The 25,557-nt window shown below is 38.5% G+C and overlaps 1 protein-coding gene across 1 annotated transcript in view; it reads right to left on the reverse strand.

Annotated features, from left to right (window-relative positions):
* Positions 1-23,502, reverse strand: part of ARID2 (AT-rich interaction domain 2) — a 93,838-nt gene extending 70,336 nt beyond the window's left edge. Inside the window, exons 1-3 of the mRNA XM_059847031.1 lie at positions 22,514-23,502; positions 22,260-22,353; positions 21,045-21,142 (exon numbers count right to left, since the gene is read on the reverse strand). Coding sequence (XP_059703014.1) covers positions 21,045-21,142; positions 22,260-22,353; positions 22,514-22,605 — 284 coding nt within the window. The 5' untranslated portion in view covers positions 22,606-23,502. The remainder of the gene's footprint in view (positions 1-21,044; positions 21,143-22,259; positions 22,354-22,513) is intronic.
* Positions 23,503-25,557: the final 2,055 nt, after the last annotated feature.

The raw sequence follows: 25,557 nt of genomic DNA on the forward strand, positions 1-25,557 counted from the left end.
TGCAGTAATAAGCCATAACATTTGGTTGATACTGAAAGTACAAAATAAGTACACATAAGACATTTATGTAGCCATTATTTTAGCTCTAAGAATAAGCAACATTAATTTGGGTAAACTAATCTTAAATAATGGATACAAACATAACACCATTGTCTGAAACATAAATGGAAACTTCAGAAATAATAATGTCACATAGTTTATAAGCAGGATTCCTTTAGAGGATCTAAATGGTCTAACAGTTTACCTAAAATTTCAACTGGTTTCAACCCCTTATCTGTCAGATTAGGGAATAGCCAAAATTTCTATCTAGAGGACAAATCCCAAAGCACTATCTTCAGAGTCTGAATGTTTTGCCTGCTATATGCTCTGAAGTTTGTTTTTCAAATCTGACTTCCACCTGGGAGAAAGAAAAGAAAGTCATTATTGTTTAGATACAACCATATGGAGACAGATACATTTTTCATTTTAACTCTCAGGAAAAAAATACTAACTTTTCAGAAGCACTATCTGTTTTTTTTCTTAAATGCTTAGTGATCATTGGTAAATAGCTATGATAGCAATGCTGTAGTCACTTTCTTAACACATCATTCAATTTTTTCAACTGGCACTTCACTAAGTTATTTATGCCTATTAAATATTTTGAATTAAGATTCCCTAAAGAATCAGAATTAAAAAGTGGTTAGAAAATATTATTAGCCAACATTTTATTAAAACTGACATACACCATAGCATAAAGTTCACTGAAAGAGACTAAGTTGCAGATGCTGCAGCAACACTGTAACACTCACTAGATTAATGTTTAGTCTTTTACAGATAGTTTTTCCCTTTTCAATATTGTCCATACTTAAATGGAATCTGCAATATTAGTCTTTGATTTCATCTTTTACCTCATATAAGCAACTATAAATTATAAAAAAAACACAACAACTGTAAAACTTCCTTATTTTTCCCTCAGCTGCAGTATTCAAAACCACATCACAATCTAATGAGAAATGGAAGTAATTGAAAAACCACACTTCATTCAGTGCTGGAAACTGAATATAATTGAACAACTAGTTCTACAGGTGTTTCAAGTTTAAAGGATGCTCTGACTTAAAGGTGTGGCCTCACTAAAAGAGAAGCATAAAAATGACATACAAACAGCATTTATCATGTTATCTATAATCTGACACCAGTACAATCAGACAGAGAGTAGTCTATTTGGTTCCATTATTGACAATTGTGATGGAAACAATTCTTCCCAAAATACACATGAACAGATTTCCAGACCTTCAAATAAAAAAACATTAGTTGCATTTATTTCCTCTGTCAAAAATTTCCAAAACTGCTTTGCCATTTTCCATTAGTGTGGAAAAAACAAATAGTTTAAATCATAATTAACCTAATTTGCTGCATCCTGAATGATAACTATTTACATATGCAAATTTCATTATGAAGCCTTAAATCAAATAATTCTCATTGTCTTATTGAAGTAGAATAAGAAAAAAACAGTTTACTAGAGTATACTATGTAGTATTTCCCAAGACATTGAAACTCTTGTATTTCCAAAGTACCATACGTAGGAAACTACAACACAGATGAACTAGATGCTGCTGTACTTCCCTTCAGTAGTTTATTTTTTTTTTTTCAATGAAGTGCATTATGAAAAAGTAATAATTAGTGTTCTGATTTCTGAGACTAACCTAGTTAATCATCATTAATGCCTACAACTTTACACTGCTTTTAAACCACAAGTTACCACCTCACAATACTAATGTTTAGTGAAAACACATTACACATGCTTATGTTTCCTACTCTCATATGAGAACATAATCCCAAATCACCCTATTGTAATACTCTGCACAGAAACCATTTGTGATGCTATCACTAGGGATTGCAGCATTAGATAAGAAGAAAGCAACAGACTAAATTCGAGCAAGGATGTTATTATTTTATATTCTTCATTATGAAACACATTTTAGAAATTATAATCTCCCCACTTTTTTCCCTTACAAAACTTCTCCAGAATATTACGTATTCTTCCATTTCACAGTACTTATAATGGTGCTTTTACAAAAAGCCCAAGTGTCAGCATGTGGGTTTTTTCTTCCTTTTTTAAAAGGCGACAGTGAAGAAAAAAAATTGTCTTCTGTACTGCCTTTATTTAAAGCTTCATTTTTATCAATGCATGTAAATATGGTTCCTGGAAACTATACCACTGAACAGCTTACAAAAGATAGATAACCTTCTCGTATTTTTTTACCTTCCAGGTCTTCTCATTAAGAATTTTACATTTTTATATCACGTGAAAAAGAGGTGGCTTTCTACTTAAAATCATGCTGCAAAACCAACTGTTCTTAGTAGCTCATAGATGTTCCTAAGCAATTAGATGAATGGGCCCCTATTTCTACCTCCTTATATATCTGTATCAATGCAGAGCATGTCCAGCAACCGTGAGGAGTCATTTTAAGAAAATATCTAAATGTCAAATCAGCTGAATAATTCTGACATCTCCTAAATTCTGCAGGTTAGAGGGTCATGGTAGTCAAGTTTGTTTGTTTTAAACAAAAAACTCCTCTTAAACTTCATTTCTTAAAAAGAAGTAAGGAAAATACAAAGCAAGGCGCTATTATTTTTTCCAACATCCCAACAGCACTAGAGCCTAAGAAGTAGGAAGACTTCAATCCAGAAAAGTGTCATAAGCTCTTAGTATCCCATGATGAGCTAAGGAAGACAGAAACCAACTTCCTCCTCTACCTCGTCAAAAGACAGGAAACTTCAGCTGTACTTGCTCAGTTTCCTGTTTTTAAAAAGGAAAAGGGGAAACTGGCATAACTGCAAATATTTCAGAACAGGAAGGTCTTCAGAAAACTCAAACTGCTCCTTCCCACATCACTACTCCTGAGACTCAAACAGAAGTTACCATCCTGGCTACAGCATATGTTACTCCTTGCTCTTTTCAGTGGCAGAGGTGCCATTCATATTTAGATATCATTCTGACATGCTGTCAAATTAAATGAAGAATGCAAATAAAGGAGAAGGAAATGGAAAGACAGTTTAAGTACCTAAAATACAGACAAATCATAATGCAACAATGGATGAACAGAAGGTACTTCTCTAACAACAGGGCCTCGACCTTGCCAAACTGTAATACTGTAATGCTACAGCCACAAGTATTTCTGGAAAGAAAGCAGGACTGAAATTACCATAATGGAAAAGGTAAGTAAAGAACTGCTAGCAGCCTTTCTACTAGGTTAAGTGTAAGACAACTTACATCTGTCAACAACCATAGATAATTAATCAACAACCCAGAAAAAGAATCCTTATCCTTTCAATTCTGATTTTTAATTATACAAATTGTCCCTCAAATGAGTGCTTCTGACATTTTTGGAACAAAGAAAAATTTTTCCTGATTAAAAAATATTATTTTAGGTGTAGATAAAGGAATTGTTTTGAACTGTTCCAAATTCTTCTAGAGTTTAAGTGTTACCTTTAAATGCCAATGAGAATATTTTCCCCCCGACCTTTTACAAAGAATATCACAGTAAGAGCCACTCTTACCAAAACCATACTACAGTAAAATTCTGTCCTGCTAGCCATAAATAACACAACAATATAAGATTCACTTCAGAGATGGTTTTATTTTCACAACACTATGCATGTCTTTAAAACATGTGTACTTTCTATTAGTAGTGTTTGAACTAAAAAGTATGTGTTGTAAAATCTTAGTACATATTAAATGTTTTGTAGCTCATATTCAGAACTATCTGTTTACTAGAATTAAATCTGTTTTATATAATATGCACTTGGTAGTTCTCAAATGTACAAAGCAATATAAGCACATTCTGGACTAACCAAATTACTATTAGGTAGATTTACTACACAACAAACTTATATAAAATACACTGAAAACTTCTCCTGAAATTAGGAAACCATGGCACCATTCATTGTCCCACCCAGAGAACATCGCCAATTTTAAAATCTATGGGAAGCAGCATTCACCTATTTAAGGCAAAAGGCAAACACATTACCAGTCTTTAAATGACAGGTAAAAAGCACTACATAGTAGCTTAATTGCAATCCCTCCCTATTCTTCCACATAAATGCTATGCAGATATCATTAGCCTTATATTGACTATAAAATTTGAAACTTCTACTGTCCTTATAGTGTCTGATTAAAAAGTAAGTGTACTTAAGTCTCTTCGCTATTTCTGAAAGAGGACAACCGATTCCTTTGTGTTCATGAGCAAAAGAGAATATTAAAACCAGCCCAACAGTGAGCCACCCTAATTACTGGTGAAGTTACTTATTTTTGAGGTCACTATGTAAGGCAAAGACTAAAAGTTATTGATCTTAATGTTGCAGTAAATTGCTCAATTTTAGAACAGCAAAAGGAAAGTAGATTTGCTTGCCTGTTTGTATGTTATGAGAGTACTGCTTACTCCAGTGCTGAACTAAGGGACTGAATATGTGAAGACCAGTACCTCTAGGGAAAGCTTACTAACATATAAAAAAACCCCCACATAATCCACCTAGCTAAAACAAACAGAAAAATGCATAAGAAAGAGATTGAGGACAAGCTTGTGACAGGTTAGAGAAAAACTATCTACTAAAATCTGGAGATAACTGTATCACTGATTAACCAGGATAAAACTGGCATTTCAGTTTTATCTACACAAAGATATAACTACTACCATGAAGAAAGGAAGTTCCTAATTATAATCTAAACTTCCAAAGCACATCAACACAATGAGACAGGAGATATTAAAGCATTGTATTCCAAGCTGAGAAAACGGTCCTTCGTGAGGAAAGTTTCTTGGATATATACTTCGAAGACAGAAGCTCCCAGGCACATAACACCTTAGTGCCAGCTAGTCCACAGTGAAGTTCTTCAACTGTAAAAGTAGTCTTCCACTGCCATAATTTCCTTTTCAGAACTTTCAAAAAAACCTTTAACTTAATTGAATTTCTTAGGTATGAAATATTACACCTCCTATACAACTGTAGAATACAGCTCTTGACAATGCGTTTGGAGTCAACAAACATTTATTGTAAGCAACATTTTATTAAAGTGAAAACAAGCTTGCAACCTTCAGGGTGAGAACTACAGTACAGGAAAATAAACACCCTTTCAACCAAACACTCTTTGTAAGGTGCTCTTACCAAAAAATCTTGCCAATCATAGGGAAAGTCAATTTCACCCGCACTGCTATACTGAAAATGAATATATTCGCAGAATAATATACATTTGTTCAGGTAACTGCTGAAGTTCAGACTCAGGACTCTGTTTCTCCATCAATAACCTCCCAATTACATGTCACAGAACATACAACTGGAAAAGAAACATAATGTGACTCCACACATTGACTGCACTTAAACCTCAATTACTGAAGAAAAGTTGGGTGCTACAGAGAATATCCCAAGAGGCAGCCAACAGCTGAGAAACAGTTTTAAAATTCTAAATGACTAATATAACACAAGAAAAAAGGGTGGAAGACCAACCACTTGCTCAGAAAGATGCCACTTGCCCAGTAACTTGTTACTGATAAAAAGCACACCCTTTTTTTTTTTTTTTTAGACAAAGGTGTAGAGGGAAAATCAGTCCTTCAGATAGATGATCTCCTTCCACAGTTAGATCAACACTTAGCTCTGTCTCTTTAGTTTGTTTTTTATGATAGTCTGTTTATTTTTTGATTCCGCAATCAACATCCATTCACCTGAACATGAAAAAAATGCATGACGACTGAGATGCAAGATAAAAAAAGTACAGCCACAATGTCAGTCACATCCAGCAAATAAGTACTGTTGTTCATTGGCATGATCCTGCAACACACATACTTCCATGGGATCTACTTCCTCTAAGGGAAGATGTTCTTACCTTGTACAGCATGAGCTGGATTATTGCCAAGCACTACAGCTGTGGTCTTTGAACTGATCAGCATGTAACAGAAGTCCATAAGAACAAAATATTACACTTAAAAAGTAAAAAGAATGAACAGAAACTCTGATACGTTCTGACACACTCTTTTTTCTAAAATACCACTTAAACTGCTTAAAACAGCCTCAACACACCAAAATAACCAACCAACAAAACAAATCCCAGAAACCTAACTAAGGCTGGTTATAAACAAATAACTATAAAACATTACCTAAATAATGCTTCCAATATCCTGCTAGATGGCTCCTGGAATTTACCATCTTCTTTTTTGGCATTTCAGTTCCCACAGTAAGAAAGATCTACCTATCAAGGATCTGAGCCTTGGCAGCATCTAATTGAACAGTATTTGTTTTCAAAAGCTTCTCTATTCCCTCTCTGACAAAAATGTCCAAACAGTACTGAAGATTCTGCCATTCCCTGTCCTGGGGTGACTGTATAGTCTGGTATTGTCTCAAACTGGGACATTCCCTTACTGTACATTACAAAACTTCCTAACAATTCTACATTTTACACTTGATTTCTGACACTCTATTTTCAGCCTTAACTGTTTTATATTTTATACGGCTCATAATAATCAGCACAACTCTAGTGTAATTATTATTAACTCCCTGCAATTTGTACTCTTTTTACCAAATACCCTCATACTACTAAAATAATTTTCTTTGATTATGTGTCCTGATATGCAAGAATTTCTCATGGTCAAGGATGATGTTTACAAGCATAATTCATGTACTTCTGCACTCACCCTACTTCATAAATCTACCCATCTCCTCACCTGCAACTTTTGACATCACTTTTCTTTGATGAACTCTACTATTGTACTTTCCTACTGTAATCTACCATTGCCTCCTTGATCACCAGTACATAATATTCTCTCAACTATTATTTTTGCATATAAAATCTATACACACACACAATACTCTACACGACAACCTGTGACTACAAAAGTTCTCCTATTATAGGACTAGTCCCAACAAAATGTTCCTACTCAGCTTTCTTGAAATACCAGAGAAATAACAACCTCTGTCATCACCAGGTACCTCCATTTTAAAAGTCACTAAGATCCTCTGATCTTTCTCTCTCTTCCTCATTTAGTATCTGCATACATACTAGTATGATGCTTTCTGAAGGTTTTACTAATTTAATCAATCATTCTCATTACACTGATGCCAAACCCCCTATTTATCTCAATTTGTAAAAAAATTCCAGGGGACAACAAAACTTTTAAGTTCTTGAAGTTACTTAAGTGACAAGACTTATCACCTTCAGTAAAAACTAGTTAAAAAGGTGTGAAGAATACCTATTTGATTAATACATGTCTAAATATGCGGAGTTCTTTCCTCTATATTCTCTGTGTTATTCTTTCTCCTTAGTCTCTAATGGGACTTCCCTGCACAAGAGTGGTGGCCTCCAGAAATTTTAAAGGCAGGCAAACAAGAAAACCCTTTCTTTACAGAAGATTAACCACATGGCCATATAAATAACTTACAAAACTTAATTAAAAGTAAACAAATAAATAAACAACACCAGTAATAAGCAATTCAAGACTAGAATCTGCTAGCTTGTCTCTGTAGCAGCAATGGAACCCCGATGCAGGTCTCCATGAAAGCAGACCTCTACAATTAAAAACACCACCAGTCCTCACCAGTGCCACAACCCTAAAAGCAGAGTTTTTATCACTAGCCATAGCCATATCACTACTGGAGGCCAATGCCAGCAGCACAGCAGCCACTCAAGTGACAGCAGAACTGTCTGCTTGGAAAGGGATACCACAAGCTGCTATTTAAGATAACAGCAATAATTTCTGATGTACATAAGCAAGTAAGAATGATGACCTATGCTCTTTTTACCCTCCTCTATGCACTGAGGTAGGACAAGGGGTAGAGAAAGGAGATTATGTACTCCTTTTAAACAATGTGTCACTTTTATTTTCTGGAAACATCAATGTGGCAGACAGCTCAACACAGAGTGGCAATAAGCACTACTGTAAACACATATTTACATTATCTTTAGCAAAAAAAAAAATAGCAATTAATAGCTACACCAATCCAATCCCAAATAAATTCCAATCATAGCAGAATCAAAATCTGTAGCTGGATGATACTATCTGTCTAATATAGTAGAAATTGCAGAGTTGCACGTAGTTTGTCTACATCTTTGACTAATTCACCTGCTCTCTACTTTACGATTATTTTGATCAGAGCAACCTACATTCTAGAACCTGGAGTAGTTTTAAACAACAGCCATTTGATATACTTTGCTTAGAGAAGGTTGAGTTTAAAGGCTGTCTTTCCAAATTGCGTTAGCCTCAGGCCTAGGACAGGAAACAATTTTGTATCAGATATGATCAGGAAATGCCATAAAGAAACAGTACTTTGCACCTACTTCCACCTGTGAGATCCAAACTGGGTCTCTAAACCTTTGTGTTGGTGGGTGTAAAAATGTTAGAGTTTTGGAATGTTTCCTCCATCAAATCTTTTTCTTTTGTTTAAAACTCATTCTTAACTTATATGCAGCATTAGAAGTGGGACAGGAAACCTATGCGGTCTATCCCAAACTTAACCTGACCTCCAGACTTGTATATGCTCTCTCTAGATACATATGTAATAAAATGTATTCACTTCTTATACAATCAATACACAAAATGAAGTATACTCAGACATTACTGATTTTCTCAAAGCGACAACAGCATTTGAAGAAATTCACCCTGTTTCACAATGGTAACTTTTTTAGCTATTTTAAGCGCAGCAATGCCCATGAAAAACTATTTTCCAAGATGAGACCTTTCTCCCTGCAAGCTATTTAAGGAACAGAAAAAATCCTTTATTTGATTATATGCAATTTTATGCCTTTATGGTATTTTAATATAAGGACAGAAGTAAATGCAATTGTGATAATGGCAGATTTTTTTAAAAACCAAAATGAAAAAGGTAAATTCAGTGTTAATGAAAAAATATAAATTAACAGAACAGAAATAAATTCTACATGTGTAGCCCTGGTAGTGTAAGCAAAGAGGCAGAAGAACCACTCCAAGGTTTATGTCAGTAAATCAGAACCTCACTGGAGGAAAGCAGATGGTGCAACTCAGTACTTTACAAATGACAGTCTTCACTCAGCAGCAACCCAGCATCTGGGAAACAAGTCAATTAATATCCAGTGAACAATTTAAATGAGAGAGTTGGCTATTAAAGAGTAACTTATCAGCATTTGATTATATAACCCCTCCTTTTCCTTCTACAGTATCTACCTCATCCGCCCTTCCAGACAGTGTTCTCTCCAAAATTCCCGTTCCTGTCTTTTGACCCTGTGCATGAACGCACCCGCCTCACTCAACACTAGTATTTCTTCCATCTGCCATTCAACTACCTATGCACAAAAGGTCTCCTCTCCTGCTCTCATTAAAATACATCCAAACAGCTTGTCTTTCCTCTCTCTTGGCCTACAGGTGACTGAGAAGCAGCAGTGTTTTATCTGGCCCAGCTGGCGGCAGAGTTGGCATGTGCCTCCAGCTGGGTTTCTGACTATTCAGAGTACAAGTGTCTCCTACCAGGCCAGCAACCCGGCAGTACCTGTGCACCTTACATCCTCCAAGCTGCACATCTGCATCAGCTGGCTGACTGCTCAGTAGATGTGTGTCTTTGCAATGGGCAGCTGCTAAATCAAGAAATACATGAAGTCTCTGAAGCCACAAACCATAGCACACACATACCATCTGAGCCAAAAAAAGCCTGAGGAAAAAGACAAGCGGAGCATTTCCCCCTGGTGCCCTTCTACTGTAGAATCTTGTATTGGGCACCTTTTAAAGATTCCTCCAGTAAGGCAATCAGGTCCACAATCCCACATATTTATACTGTTACTGTATGTTATAAGATATGTGAACAATGATATTTGTCTCGTGTCCATTACACTTTAACTTTCCACCATTACTTCCACAATATAAAAAATGTTTTAGTCATATTTATTTTGATACTGTGGATACCGAAAATCAGCAATACTAGGGATTGCACTATACCAGTGAAAACAATACAAATAAGTAAAGTCCTGGGTAAGTTTCTGAAAACAAGAAATAATGGAAATAGCTTTTTGTTTTTCTTGCTTAAGGTATGCAGCTCACTTTCCCCACCAAGGAAAACATGCTTCTCTTAGTTTACACATATAAAGAACAAAACCTGTAACTTTCATAAACCTTTTAACAACTGCCAAAGTTGCAACTTTTCCTTAGATGGAAAGACCTCCTGAAAACAACTAATAAACAATCTTTACACCAAGTTCAGTATCCTAAGTTTTGAACATATCTTTATTGACTTCACCGGCTTACTTTCTACCCTTGCTAAGGCAGCACATTCTGTGTTAATACACATGGTCCAGATGTTACACACCTGACCTTTACAAGTGCACCACTGCAGGACTGACACAGGATGCCACCAATTTCAGCCAAACCCCAAAGAGGCACAAATTGTACCTAAGCAAATCTAGACACAATTCAACATCACCATAAAACTAGCAAAATAGTTTTGCTTTCTAACAGGCACATGAATTTATGGCACACAAATAGCCATACTGAAAAGTATCAGTACGCTTAGGAAAGCTGGGTATTTGTTTGGCGTTATGTGCAGAACAGTATATAATTTTTAAGTCCCCTTTGACTTTGATCTTAAGAAGCACTTTCTTCTACAGCTAGACTAATCCTACTTACAAGACAATTAAACTGCTTATTAGGAGAATGAAAACTACTAGAGAAAAATGAGAATTGTATACTGGCAATATAAAAATCTAAGCAGAAAAAAACCTACCACAAAACCTACCTTTCTAGGAATGTAATTACATTTCAGTAACAACAGCATATTGACTACAGGACACATTAATGAAACAACACTAAACATTATTAAATCATTGTCACCAAGTATTGTATTTTGATTTTCTAATCTTTTACTTTTTTACTATGATACCATATGCATTGACTAACATAACACCTTTCTAATTAATAACTTGATGTTACATAAACAGAGAAGGACATGGCATCAAAGAGGGTAATAAGTTCAGCAAAGTTGGAAGGAAACAAAATAATCTGAAGCATTTGGGGAAAAAAAAACCAAAACCCCCATTTACTAGAAGTGTTCCAAGCTGTATGGCAGTTAGGGACCTGTATAGTCTTCAAATCCAACTACACAGTATTTCACTACAGGGGTCAGCCTTTGCACATACCTCTGCTCAGAAAAAATATTTCCACTTAAAAAAAAATTTAAAATTGTATTTCTATGCCTTAGAATTACAAAAATGACCTTGGAAGAACAAGCAAAATGTACCCAATGCTGCAATGCCTGACTAGGTCCTGTAGAGTACCTGAAAACACATTTTTCAGGCGTGTGAAATACCCTTTATACATTCATCTGGATCCTGTGAATGCAGCATGCCCACAGCTGCAGAATTTGTTTTTCAGGTACCACATAATCTATTAGTGTTTTGCTGTAAAATTCAGTATTTTACTGTTGCTAGGCACCTGACATTTAGTGCTTTGTCCTCTTGCCCTTTTACTTACATACATCCCTTTTTTCTTTCAATTTTCTTACAATTAGAAATTCATTTGATTACAGTAAATATCCCATGTGCAGTCAATGGGTAGAGACATCAAGGGGACAAGGAACAGAGAATGAATTATGGCCTGTAGTCAAAAGACTGAGAAGATGATGATTAGAATGAGAGACAGAAAGAGAGAAAGAGCTACATGGCCGACCTGGGTAACACCATGGAAGGCAAGACAGTGGAGAACAGATGCCCAAAAAGCAAACTCAAAACCTCTTTAGAAATAACTAATATTAAGATTAATCAATTACCACATGAATGATGAGTAAAAATTATGTGTACCTTGATACAACAGATGAATATTGCCATGAAATTTGTTCCCATTTCTCGCAGGGAGCACAAGGCTCTGCTGTATAAAGAATATTCTCTAAAAACACAGTCACACTTGCACATTCATACTTATATGAGGCAATTCCTGATTTTTTTCAGGTATTTATTGTATAAATAAATACCTGAAAAAAATCAATACCTGAAATAAATACCTGAAAACAATGTCAGTATCTAAATAAATACCTGAAAAAAGTACATGTTCATTATATGAACATGTACTATTAGAAATTTTAATTTTCCTGGCATTTCATAGATGGTACTGGGGAGTGAAAAGCAGCCAAGAAACAGCTCCATAATCTACAACATTTCAAAGCTACACTATCACCCCAAAACTACAGAGGACATCTGTGAATTCTGTAACATGGCACTGTTTACCTGGCCAATGCCTGAATTCTACATCACTTCATGGAGGTCACTAGAAAATGGACACTCCTGACCAAAATAATCAGGTAAGGAAGAGCTATTCCTAAGAGTATTTCCGCAAGTTTTCTTCTAATATATAGATTTGAAAAGTAAACAGTAAACTCATACGCATAGTTCTACACCTATCCTACGCCATAATAATTATTAATATGCTCAAAGATTTACCCCAGAGTGAACTATTCTCATTTAGCTTAATTGAGCCCCTGGGATGTACCCTAAACAGAAAGTTCCCCCAGTACATTGTGCTCCAGTAATACAGGTTGTTATTGCACTTCAAAGAAATTGAACAGAGCTACTCAAAGTTAGTCATACGATTTGGCGATCTATGGACCTGAGAATCCCTGCAAATGGTTTATCATGGAAGCATGGCAACCTCTGCACTGGGAGGCAGAGGCCAACCACAGACGTCACAGCAGGTAACAGTGAAGAAACACACGCAGCCGTAAGTATGGTCCATCTAAACCTCAGCAGCCATGTCAAAAGCCCACCAAACTCTGAAAGGGTCTCTGAAACAGAATGACTGCCTTACAAGATTTTTATGTATCTTAAGCAGCTACGGATTGACAATGAACACTGAGAGATTATTCTGAGAGACTAATAATCGCAACTGTTGCTCTTCCCACACCAACAGAAAATAGTATGAAGACAGTTCACTCTTACAGACAAATGTGCTCCAGTGCACCATTCAACAAAACTACACTCTATTATAACTCTATTATGCGTGATCTCTCTTGCAGCATAGCTGCCTTGCTACAGTTTATCTGGAGTTAAAATAAATGCATGTACATTCAGTTTAAATATAGGAAAACAAAAAGTGGAGTACTCAGCTTCACTACCTTGCTGCTTAAAATGTAATTCAGGTCTGGTTAAGACTTGAGCCTGCTGCTCCAAGGAGAACTGTATTTGAGATGTGATACCTAGCTCACTAATCTAGTACTTCAGGCAAAGCCTAAGCTCACTATTCTGGGTACCATCTTTGCTGTTTTATTATCCTCCCTCAAGATAAGCTTCTTTCTTTCAACTGTTTCAATATTTCTCTGCTTAGGTATCCCAAGTTTATTTATTCCCTAAGGAATAAAGACTGTTCTTCCTCTCATCTGTGCTGTATTTTCTGCTTCTCAACACTGTAGAGGGCAAATAACCTTATGAATAGTTTTACTTTTCTCATATATTCCTAATTTATATTCATTTTCAAATATTTAAGATATGACATGGAAGCATGAAGAGACACAAACCTGCATTAAAGAGCTTAAAGTCTCACACTTCTCTTTGAGATAGGTAAACAAACATCAGTATAGCCACTTTAAAAATATGAATAAAAAGATTGTAAATGATTTAACTAAGACCACAGAATCAATATGTATCAGACTGGTAACCAGAAACAAGATCACGTGATGGGATCTCTGGCCTATACCCAATCTCCTCTGTGAACTGCGCTGACCTGTAATAATGTGGACTGATACTACAGTAACTCCAAGCAGTCCCATTTAAGCTGTAAAACACCACTACAACACTCAGAAGAAACATTTTAAAACACAGCAAAACAAAACACAAACAGTTCATTCTCATGATCTTATTTAGTTCTCAGCTCTCCAATTCACAGAACATAACATTAGCACTGTTTGAAAAAAAAAAAAAAAAAACAGGATTTCTCAGCTACTGATTAAAGAGAAATTTTAAAAGACAGTAATAGTAGCCTCTTTTTATGGACAGTTTAACTAAGGCTCAAAATGAAGAAATTCTCCAGTCAGAATTGGATTCTATAAAACAATTATTAACTGGATTAAAACTAGATTCTATAAAAACAATTATTAACAATTAAAACTGGATTATTACAAAAATAATTGGCTTTAATGTATTTGGGTTTCATCTTATTTGACATGCACTCTCAAAGTAAAAATCTGAACCTTTGTGTACCTGTGTACCTGTAAAAACTAACAAATTGTATTTCTCTATTCCACTACTGGGGAAAGAGTTAAGAAAGAAAGAAAGAAAAAAAAAAAAAAAAGAGTATGAAAGTCTTATCTATTGAGATTTAACTGCAAATAAGCAAGGTAATTAAAACCTACTAGCTCCAGAATAAAATTAAACAAACAAAAAAAACCAACCTAAACCAAAGCAAACAAGTTCTCTTAGCCCAGGCTTATTCCATTTCACAAGGAAAGAAGTAATACCCTTGCATTCCATATGCATTCTTGATCATCTTGTAATTGGCTTAGCATTCATTCAAACCTAAGACATTCAACAGATACTAATAATTTTAAGGAATAAATTCATTTAAATACTGTTTTGGTTTAAGAACAGAAAATGGTCCGAAATAATTAAGTTCCCACTAATTCTAAGAAGACTAAGTAGGTGCTAGAAGTCACCACATTTACAGTGTTGCCAGAAACTTGCTCTTTGTAGATTATTAATTCTGACATCTGCCCATCTAAACTTTCAAATTAAACAATCAGAATTCTGAATTAACACTGAAGAACAACATTCACCCCTCCCCAAACAAACTAATGTACTTCAGCATAACAGCTGCAACTTAGGTAGTTCTACAAAAAGCTTGCAGAAAATAATCAGGAAAATATGTTAATACTCATCACACTTATTTTTCACTACATTTTCCAGCAGTAAAAAGGAGTTTACCCTCTGAAGGAAAAGCTGAGAAACTTTGATAGAGGCCAAACTCATCTGCACAGTAAACTGGTATCACAATGTAATTCTAACAAAGAGCAATTTTAAAAGTAGCCATGTCCCCTTTCACTTGCTGCTTGCGCCCTTCGGATGAGTCCTAATGCAAATGTTGTATTGTGAAACTTGTTTTCCTTTGAGCAAACTCCCAGAAACCCTGACAAGACCACATCCATCCAAATAAGTAACTTCTATTGAGAGATATTCTGAGATTTTAACAACCAACATATTTAATTTTCCTAAATAAAGCTTTATTTCATGAGCAGTAGTCTTGATTGTATGTTGGCTCTATGATTCAGTACAACTAAAACAATATTCCCCCTTCAACTATGTAAAATATTCACTTCAGACTTTAAAAGACAGGCCTTAGACACCTGACTGAAACATGCATTACAATTTTTGTTTTGAGGAAGAAAAAGCAAATTTTAAGAAGAAATCATAAAAACGTCATCCATGTATTTGTTTCCTATCTTGCCAGTGACTGCAGGATTTGGGACAAAATTAAGCACAAAAGATTCCACAAGGTCAAGTCCACAGGTATGCAAGATGAAAGCCTCCATTACGGCATCATTCAAGGATGGACAAAACCTGTAAGGTCAGCTGGTCTCTATGCCATTCCTGGCTCATTACCTGTTGCACACGTATTGGTGTCCTGGCCAGGCTAGTGCCCGGTATGGGGGTTCCCCCGTACTCTGCCTGACATACTATTCATACCAGAAGGTATTCAGGTATATCTTGGGGGTTTTGTGCTGTTGTCTGCTCTGAATTTTCTCCTTCAGTTTTATCTCAGCTTACACATTGTACAACCTCTTCTTTTATTTTAAATTACCTCCCTTTTAACCGCTTAGACCCTTCAAAATGCTTGGAAGATATAATTTCCCCTTCTCACACAAACTGTTAACTAAGCCAAGCAAAACATATTTCTTTATAAGTTTTTTTTTTTTTTACATCAACTAGTACCTTCAGCTTTCTTAACATTTTGTTGCTCTTCTCTGAGTTTCTGTTAAGCTATCCCACCTGTTGCAAAGGCTCTGAAGTAAAACAGTACTCCAAACACAGTCCCATAATCTTGTACCAAAATCCATCTACCATTTGTCTAATGTTTGCTCAATGCCATGGTGGATGCAACCTAAACTTGTTCTAAATTTTGCAAAGTCTATATATCATATTTCAAACTGGGGCCTGTCCTTCCTGTTAGAAGCATGCACAAATCCCTTTCATATGAAAGGGAGTTGGGTTCACACAACTGACAGGATTATCAGGCCCATGGTATCACTCCTATCCCTTTTTCAGCAATACTGCTTTCCAGGTTATTCCCTCACAATGAATACCTGTTTTGGATTACGAGCCCTCAATTGTTTTAGCTTGCATTTTTCAAACTAAATCTTGTTTGTACTTTCCAACAATGTGCCTAATTTCTTTAGATTACCTTTTCTTTTCTGCCCTGACTTGTGCTTAACTCTTTTATCACTGCCTGCTAATGCTGAAAGTGTAGTATTCAACCCCTCATAAAGTTAAGCAAAGCAGACACTAAATATACCTAAAATGGCTAAACTTGTATTACTACGTGCATATGTATACACTGATGATACTCTTTTAGCACCTAAAACTGCTGTGACTCACCACATCTATTCTTTATACTTCGTTCTATTTTTGTTTATGGTCCTTCATCCAATTTTTCATTAAGATGACTATCCATATACATACATCATTTCTTAACAAGAGATTTTGAGATGTATTTGAATTTCAGAAAATATTTAAAATTTTGCTATAGCTACAAGTCTCTATTCATTTACTGGGGCCTTGAATCTGCAGTCAGATCTGGCAAACAAGCCAATCCTGTACTTCTCCATACTCACTGAACTGTGTGCAGATGCTGTTGCAGTATCAGATCCTAATTTTAAACACTAAGCAAGAATAACAAAAAAACTCTCCTAAAGTAATTTTTGCTTAGAAAATTCCAGGCTTCTTCTTATTGTTTTCCTGATTTTGTTTGTCATTATATTACTAAGAATCCCTTTTATCTAGTTCTCAAGCTTATGCTTTTTTTTTTTCTTTTCCCCTTTATTTATTTTTTAAGAAATCAGTACTATTGTTTAATTTCTTAGAGGCATCTTGAAGATCAAATGTCTTATAAATATCTTCAGATCTTTCAAGAACCCCCTTTATTTGTCATCAATAGCTACTTCATATGGTTCTGATTTTTAACTGCTCACTGTTTTTTCATCCTACTATATATGGAATTTCAGGAAATTCAGCATAATGGCTTGTCTTAATAACAACTTTATGCAACTTCTCATTTATGAACTGACCACTTTCCTCTCTATTTGACTTCCCCAATATTTACAACAGCAAATTTTTATTCACCTTAAACTATTATTAGCTAATTACTACTGCCTTTGCCAAAAGCATATGCATGTGCTGTCCACCTTTCAGGAATTCTCCACAGAACTAAGACAAACTTATTTTACCTTACAACTAGTCCCTTCATATAATTTATCTTAATGTAGATAAATAACTTTGAAAATCAGTTGCTTTTCAGCTCAGTTAAGCATACTTCATTCACACATTTAAGCTTACAAGGTCTCTCACTCCCCCAAAATAGATGAAGATCCACATCAGAAATAAATGTATCACTTGCACTCACACGAAAACCAACAGAACCTTATACCAACACATGATGTCACATCAGCCCAGTTCTTTGTAGGACTGTAATGTAATCTACCAATAAGATAAAAACCATGCTATATTCCATGCTAGCTTTCTTTTTACTGACTGGGTGTTTACCAACAAAAACATAAATGTATGTCCACATTACTGATGTTTACATGTATTACCCCATACGAAAATATTTTCATTAACATTATGAAATAATTTTTCTAGAAGCATTTAGCAAATGCTTTACTAATTCACCTCAATTGAAATGAAACATCCAATTTGCACTACATCCGAGGGAATTACACTCTGTGTTGCTGTAAAGTCTTACAGAACTACATTAACAAGTACAGTCTATCAATGGTTATCGGCACTGTGGCTTTTGACTGCTCACTAAGAACCACAGTGCATAAATTACTTCACCTGTCAGACAGCTCAAAGCAACAGAGGCACTAAGTTTGAATGGTTCAGACTTTCCCTATTATAAATTACTTTTTCCAGTGAGAGAAAAGGGAGAGGGCAGTGCAAGGGAGAAGGGATAGATAGATTATCATGTATTCAACTACCACCTATCATAAAACCTATCAGAATTGTATCACAAGTTTAAACAATTCACTTTTTTAGTGAAGCCTAACACAGACTCCCAAAGACACACAGCAAAATTCCAGGACAGTCAAGTGAAAAAGTTATTTAAACAAAAATACAAACCTCAAGAACTGCCTCAAGAAATACCATAACCCAATGACTGTTTTGCAAAACATTCAGTTTGATCAAGCCAACAGGACTACTGCCCTCACACAAATAAATAATTTTTTAAATTCATTTACACAGTAACTTTAAGTAAAAATAGCAGCATTATTAGTGGCAACACAGCAAAATGAGCAAGTGGTCCACGCAGCTTGAGATTTCATCTCAGTCAACACACTATGCCAGATGTTCCATAGAAAGAAGCAACTTTCATCACAAACCATCCCAAATCCATATTTGCAAACATATTCATGTAAGTCCACACCACTGAATCCCTCTGAATTCAACAGGGTCTCCATCTGCCAAGCAGATCCCTCACTTTACAGTACCCATGACATACAATTGGATAAAAACTGAAATACAAGTTGATAGGGCTCAATTTGTCTGGCTTTGCTTGGAAAGTCACTACAGTAGTGAGGCCAAGACTACAGTCATACTTGAGGTTCACAAGACACCCTTTTTGCTTTCCAAGGGTAGTTGCTCAGCAGTTCGTTCAAATCTAGCCTAGTAAGAAACCTCAGATTATGTTCTTCAACGCCAATCAGCTAGACCCTTTTAGCAAATTTATCATTAGAGCATTTATTCTTTCCCTAGAACTAAATACTGTCCCCCATACACCTTCTAGGTCATAGCTAAACAGACATTAACCTAGCAGAGAGACGTTTATATACAGTCTTATTACTGCACATGGAAGAAGGTGAACTCAGCTGGGAAACAGTTCACATCCAACTTAGACCATATGAGAAGCAACAGTGAGTAAAGCAGCAATTCAGAAGAAACAAAACAAAACAAAAACCAAAATGATCACTAAAAATCAGTCCACCCCAAAACCAATAACCTTGATAGTTTATTTCATAATGGCTTAATCACAGATTTTATGATAAAGATATTTTTAAAGATTCTTCATCTTAACCATTTATCAACTTTTTTCCTAAATTCCAAATAAACAAAAACCCTTTAAATTATTTGTATGCAATCAGTTATATATGTATTCAACAACTGTATTTTAAATAATGTCAATACCAGTATGCCAATAATAAAAATAACATTTTTGTATGTCTAATTCAAAAAGTAATACCTTATTAAAAATTAATAGTCATTAGAAGGCTAAATTAACATTGTGTTAACTGTCACAGCATATAATGGCTCTCAAAATACACATGAAAACAGAAATGACATACAATCTTCCACTGCAAAAAGTTAGGCCATTCAAACACTTAAAAATATGGAAATAGAAATAAAAGGGTAAAAACAAAAAACTATAATTTTGTTAATTATATGTAAAATCTAGTCAACTAACAAATTACATGGTCCAACAGAAAAACTCAAGAAGCAAAAAACTGCTTTCTATGATGTGACAAATCTTTAGCAACACTATTTCAGTACTATGTAGGAGAGGAGGGGGGGAAAAAAGAGGGAAGGATATCCTAAAGCAAGCTTCCCACTTAATTTCTAGGCCTGCCACCAACCTTAAACTCTACTAGAGCTATTAACAATGGTAGTTTCTTTTCTTAACCTGAATCATAAAGCAATCATATGCCACCACCAAAAAAAACCCCAAAATTTCAGTAACTACAAATATCTGGCTAAGGTTTTCCAGACATCACTGAAACTCAGAAACTGCTCCACTGTGCTATGAACTCCACAGCTTCAAGCTGGAAGTCAATCTAGGACAACCAATAGAAAGTGCACCTGTACAATTACTGCATTTCCTAATTCAGAAGGCCAAACTAGAAACAGATAAAGCTTGTGTGTACTCAGCTCACCAAAACAGAAATCGAAAAGCCCATACTTATTTTGTACATACTGCACATCTATATTATCATTAACTGCAATGAAAAAATATTGTATTTATAATTCAGAAACAGAAAATTACATTCCTTAACCAACATACATTTAACTTCATTCTAAATGAAATATAACTATCCATATACATAGTATCTAAAACAACGATATACACCATCATTAAAAATCTTTTCTACAAAAAAATCACCGAAATTTAATAAAAATTAATTTTTTAAAAAGCAATCTAGCAAATTAATAGTACCATACATAGTAGTTTAAAACATTCACTATGAGCTCCATGCAACAATGAAAAATAACTTGTATCACAAAAAAATCATCTGCATCATTTCCAATGAATACAACCTTATTTTTAAAACCTGCAGAAATTTACAAGTAATAAAATAATTATTTAGCTCTTTGTACTCTAAAATAAAAGAGAATGATATATGCTGCTAGTAATTGAGAACAATATAATTTGTGCAACAGTCTACCTTCCTGCAGATGCATTTTTATTCGACATCTGACCCCACTAAGCAGTAAACAAATTTACATATATCAACACATTTCAGTGCTCCAAATATTAACCTAAGTTTCTATAACTACAATAATGTGATCTCTTAGTAACAGTCCTTTAGTACCGTCATTCTAAAACAATCAAAAAAAATGGCCTCTGACATACACTGTATGTGTACTTGGGATCCCTTCAAAGTTTAAGGCTTGCAGACGTAAAATAAAAAAAACTACAAAATAGAATCACCTTTAACTGATCACTGCCCCAGACGAGAAAGGAATTACAAGGGTTTTTTCTGCTTTATTTTTTAGCATTTTAAAAGAGTAGGGATATTTTTATTATTGCACACACTGAAAACTAAATATAACCCCGCACTCAAAAATACTACTGCAACAGCTTGATAGCACTCACCGCAAGTAATACTGTTTTAAAGCGAAGGCAGCGTTAGAACAACTTCTGGGAAAGTTAAACTCTTCTACAATTTCTCCCCACTGATTCTTCTCTGATACCTGTCAAAAACAACACACAAGCCGAGATACACAACGTACACGTAAACATGTTGCTGACAGCGAACATCACAAAAAAAAAACAGGCTGCCATGAAGCAAATAGATAAATATATAAAAAGAAACAAACATGAATGTATATGGGATTTAGGACCATATATTTTACTGACAGTTGATAGTATTCCCCTTTCGGGAATAATCCCGCTTCTCAGGGGTCTTTTACTGCATTTATTTTTTAACATACACATTTTTTTTCGGGGGGAACGGCCGGGAATGGTGGTATTGTTTTGGGGTTTGTTTGTTTTTGTTTTTACTGCCTGGACAATAACCAATCGGGAGTCCCTCTGTCGCCCCCTTTTAAATCCTAACGCGGTCCGTTAAAAACCCAAAGAAGTTTAAAATAATGCAGGGAAGTGCTGGCGGGGGGCGCCCCCTGGGCTGCGGGGCGCGGGGGCGCCGGCCCGGGGGGTCCCCCCAACACAGATCCATAGACACAGAGAGGCCTTTCTTTTGAGGCCTACATTTCTGTCCCCAGCCTTGAAGCCTAAAGATGGCTATTTGATTACACACCGTCTTGGGTGCCCCTTTTGTTATTTTTCCCAGGGAAGGGCTCGGAGGGCAGCGCCCGGCCCCCCCCGGCTGCGAGGATCGTTCCCTAGCCCATGCTCCGTGCCGATTATCGATGTTAAACATGCCCGCTAATTTTGAGTTGCACTAAAACTGCACTCAGACTCTTTCCTCTGTCTCTTCCTCTGCAAGAGAGACGCACAGAGCTGCCACCACAGCCGAAAGAAGCCTGCTCTCGCCGCCCAGCAGCTCCCTGCTCGGCCCTCGCCTTCCCGCGGGAGGGGGGCATGGGCGAGGGGGTCCGGCGGAGGCGGAGGAGGCAGGAGTGGGGTGCGCGCCGTACCCCCGGGTCCCCCTCCATCGCTCCGCCGACAAGGCCGAGCCACCAACCTGCCTATCTGCTCGCTTCCTCCTTCCACCCCCCACCTTCTCTAACCGGCTTTAAATAGGACGGTTCCCGGCCACCTCGGCTCCCCCCGCCACCCCCGGGGGTCAGAGGAGACTTTTGGGAAGAGGTTAGTGGGAGGGAAACCCAAATTAAAACTTCCACTCACCTTCCCAAATCCGCCTAAAGTGGTGACTCTGGTATAGAGAGCGTGAAGATCCAGCTCCTTCCCACCCACCACGGGGATCTTCTTAAAAGGAGACCTGCCAAAGGAGATACACACAAAACACCACAACTTGTCAGCTCTGCCCCCTTTTCTCCCCTCGCTGGGGCTGCCGTGTCCTTCAGGGAAGGGGCTGGAAGTTGGATCTGGTCGATTTAAAAGCCTCCCCCCCTCCCGTTCCATCTCCCCATTTTCCTCACCCTCTGCTGTGGTGAAACTGCCGCAGCTCGTCCAGGAAAGCGAGTCCCTTTCTCCGCTGGTCTGCGTGGTTTTTACCCGTCGAATTTGCCATTTTTGTAATAAAAAAGGTTCTCGTAAAAAAAAAAATCCAATTAAAAAAAAAAAAAACGGCCGACAACAACAACAACAATCCCCGGCTCCTCCTTGTCTTTAAGAGACCCAGGTGCCCGTGCTCGGCCGGGGATCAGCCATGGAGAGGGGCTTGTTTAAAAAAAAGTTTAAAAGGAATAAGGGAGCCCCGAGAGTGTGGTAATTGCGAGTCCTGTCTCCACACAACACACGGGCGAAGAGGCAGGGAGGGAGAGGGGCACCTCTCAGTAATTCCTCCTCCCGCGGCTGCTGCCTCTCTCAGCACCACAAACCCAGCCGATCCAGCCTGCACATGAGACTCAACATGGTGCTGCTGGATCACACAATGAATTGGGTTACTGTTGTGGTGGGGCGGGGGGGGAGCCGGAGTGAGGTATTGACAGTGTGTGTGTGTTACAGCCGCGGCTCCATGCGATCTCCCTCCCTCGCTCGCTCGCTCCCTCGCTCGCTCCCTTACACACACACACTGTACAGCTACGGCGGCGGCGGCGGCGGTGGCGGCGGCAGCGGGATTCACTTCTCTTCTCGCTCAGACAAAAAGATCTGAGGCCGCCGTGCTTCTGCCTGGACGAGAGCGCGACACAGCGGGCCCCGGAGGCCGGTTCCGGTACTGCAGGAGGCAGCTCCAAAGGCAAAAGCCAGCACAGCCCCAGCAAGCAGTTCCTGGCGGGGAACAATAGGCTCCTCTCGCCGCTAAGGGCTCATCTGCAATGTGCCGCAAACTTCACACAAAGCCGGGCGGAAAGAGGCGAGGGAGAGGGAGAAGAGGGAGGAAAAAAACGGCTACTACCGGCTGTTCCGGGGCGCGGGGCCGGTGCGGGGCCCTCCCGTGCCAGGCTCGCGCCGACCGGCCTCTCTCCGCTGGCTGCTGACGGGGGGGTGGGGGGGGGGCGGGGGGGCGGGAAAGGTGGATTTGGAAAGCGGGGACGAATTTTTTAATTGGACTAAACCCAACGCCCTGAGTTCAAGGGGAGAGAAAACAACAACCGAAGGGGGCACTGGTGGGATGTGGACTTTCGGAAAACTTTCCGAGTCCCCCGGGCCGAGGTGTTTCCAAGGGCAGGAAGTCGCCCCGGATGGCACGGCGGGGGCGGGGGGGGACAGCAGGAACCCCTCATTTCGAGGCATGAGGGCTCTAAAACTCCCCAAAGGAGAATGCCGAGTGCTCTCCCGAGTAGGAGGTGCCCCGGAGAGGTTTGTCAGCGGGAACCTAGGCTCAGGGTCACTTCATGAATATTTCTTACTCCTTCTTTCTCCCGAGATACTACAGCCTGTAATCTAAGTGCTTCAAGACTGCTCTACACAATCTAAGCCGCTCATATCTTTCTTTACACTGACAAATGGAACATGCAGCACAAAATTAATGAAGGAGGAAGGTCTTGGCCCTCACCGTGGATGGCAGCAGCCCCCACTGGCACTGCAAGCCGCTAGCCCTCTGCCTGTGGGGTGCACAGTGTTTGTAAACACTCACCTCCTGACGTGTTTTCCACTTGGGAAACCAGGAGTAGACCTGCACGCCATCCACGGTGGAGCTTGGTGCCACTTGTAATGGTAAACAGGAGCAAGAAAGGGCCCATGGGGTGAAGTGTGCCTTCCATTAAACCTTTGCTCCTCAGGTAAAGCAGGCGGTGCCCAGGTGGGCATTTGTCCTTCCCTGGCATGCAAACAGCTGCAGGTGAGTGCTTGCTCCAGTTTAAGAGACTCTGAGGGAATATTTGCCCCTTGCAACCTCTACACTGAAATCCAAAGCTAGAGCGGGCCTACAGGGTTGGGTGTTTTTTAAGCAGAACTCAAGAAAGTCAGTAAGGAGCTGTGTTTTAGAATCAATGGCACATGATGGCCTCCAGTTAGCACTTAAAGAAGGAGATCTGCAATTCCTTTCTACTCTATGTACTAAGTTCAGAAAACATTTTTTTTCAAATATTTTTTTCCTTTTGACTTGTATGTTGTTTCAGCTTGAATATAGAGACAGATGCAATAAAGCTTGGTAAGATTTGCCCTGGGTTCATGATCTGGGGGGAAGCACGGAGAAATATCTGAGTTTCAAATTAAAACTCTGTACTGAAAGTTGGTGGTGTGTGGATTTCAGAATGTGAAATGCATAGTGTCTTATTCACTGTAGCATTAAGAGCCTTCCCTCCTCCCCCCTAAAATTAGACCTTCGGATCTTAGTCTGCAGCTCCTGTCTCTGACACTCTGAGCTTCTGTTATTTCAGCTACAGTATGAGTAAGACTGCCAAAGACAGGATAATACAAATCAGAGAGGTTTAAAACAAGCGACTGGGGGGCTAAATCGCTCTTTTAGACAAACTCAAACCACCCTTCACGGGAGGGCGGTGGTTTTTAATCATGCCTTAAAAATTCCTTAAAAGCAGGGGGTCTCCCCTCCGCGAGGGGCGGTCGGCAGAGGTGAGTCACCACTCGCCCGGACGCTCTGTGAGGGGAGCGGCAGGCAGAGGGGAGGACAGACAAGTTGCGTAGCAGGGCTAGGTGGGTTTCCATGCTAAGCACAGCAATTGCGCACGGTCCCTTACGTAACTGTCAGCCGGGGATTCCCTAGATGGGGTCACTTTATTCAACCATTACACAGACCCCGGCCGCCGCTCCGGCGCGCCTGGGCTGCCGCGGCCGCCGCGACTGAGGCTGCGGCTGCTGCAAGGGAGCACAACGACTCCTCACAAAATGGCGGCGCCCATGGAAGCGGCAGCCCCATTTTGTGCCCGGCAGAGCCTGTCAACAAACACCGACTTGGCCGTGGCTGAGGAACAGAAGGCGGCGGCTCGTTCGCGTTACGGAGCGCGGAGGGAGGAGAGCGGAGGATTTCACCGCCCTCCTGCCGCCGAGAGGAGACTCTGGAGCGCGCGCGTTGGGGGAGGGAGGAGAGGGAGGTGAAGGGACGCGAGCAGTGAGCGAG

Source organism: Haemorhous mexicanus, chromosome 5 (genome assembly GCF_027477595.1).
Source record: "Haemorhous mexicanus isolate bHaeMex1 chromosome 5, bHaeMex1.pri, whole genome shotgun sequence".
NCBI lineage: Eukaryota > Metazoa > Chordata > Aves > Passeriformes > Fringillidae > Haemorhous > Haemorhous mexicanus.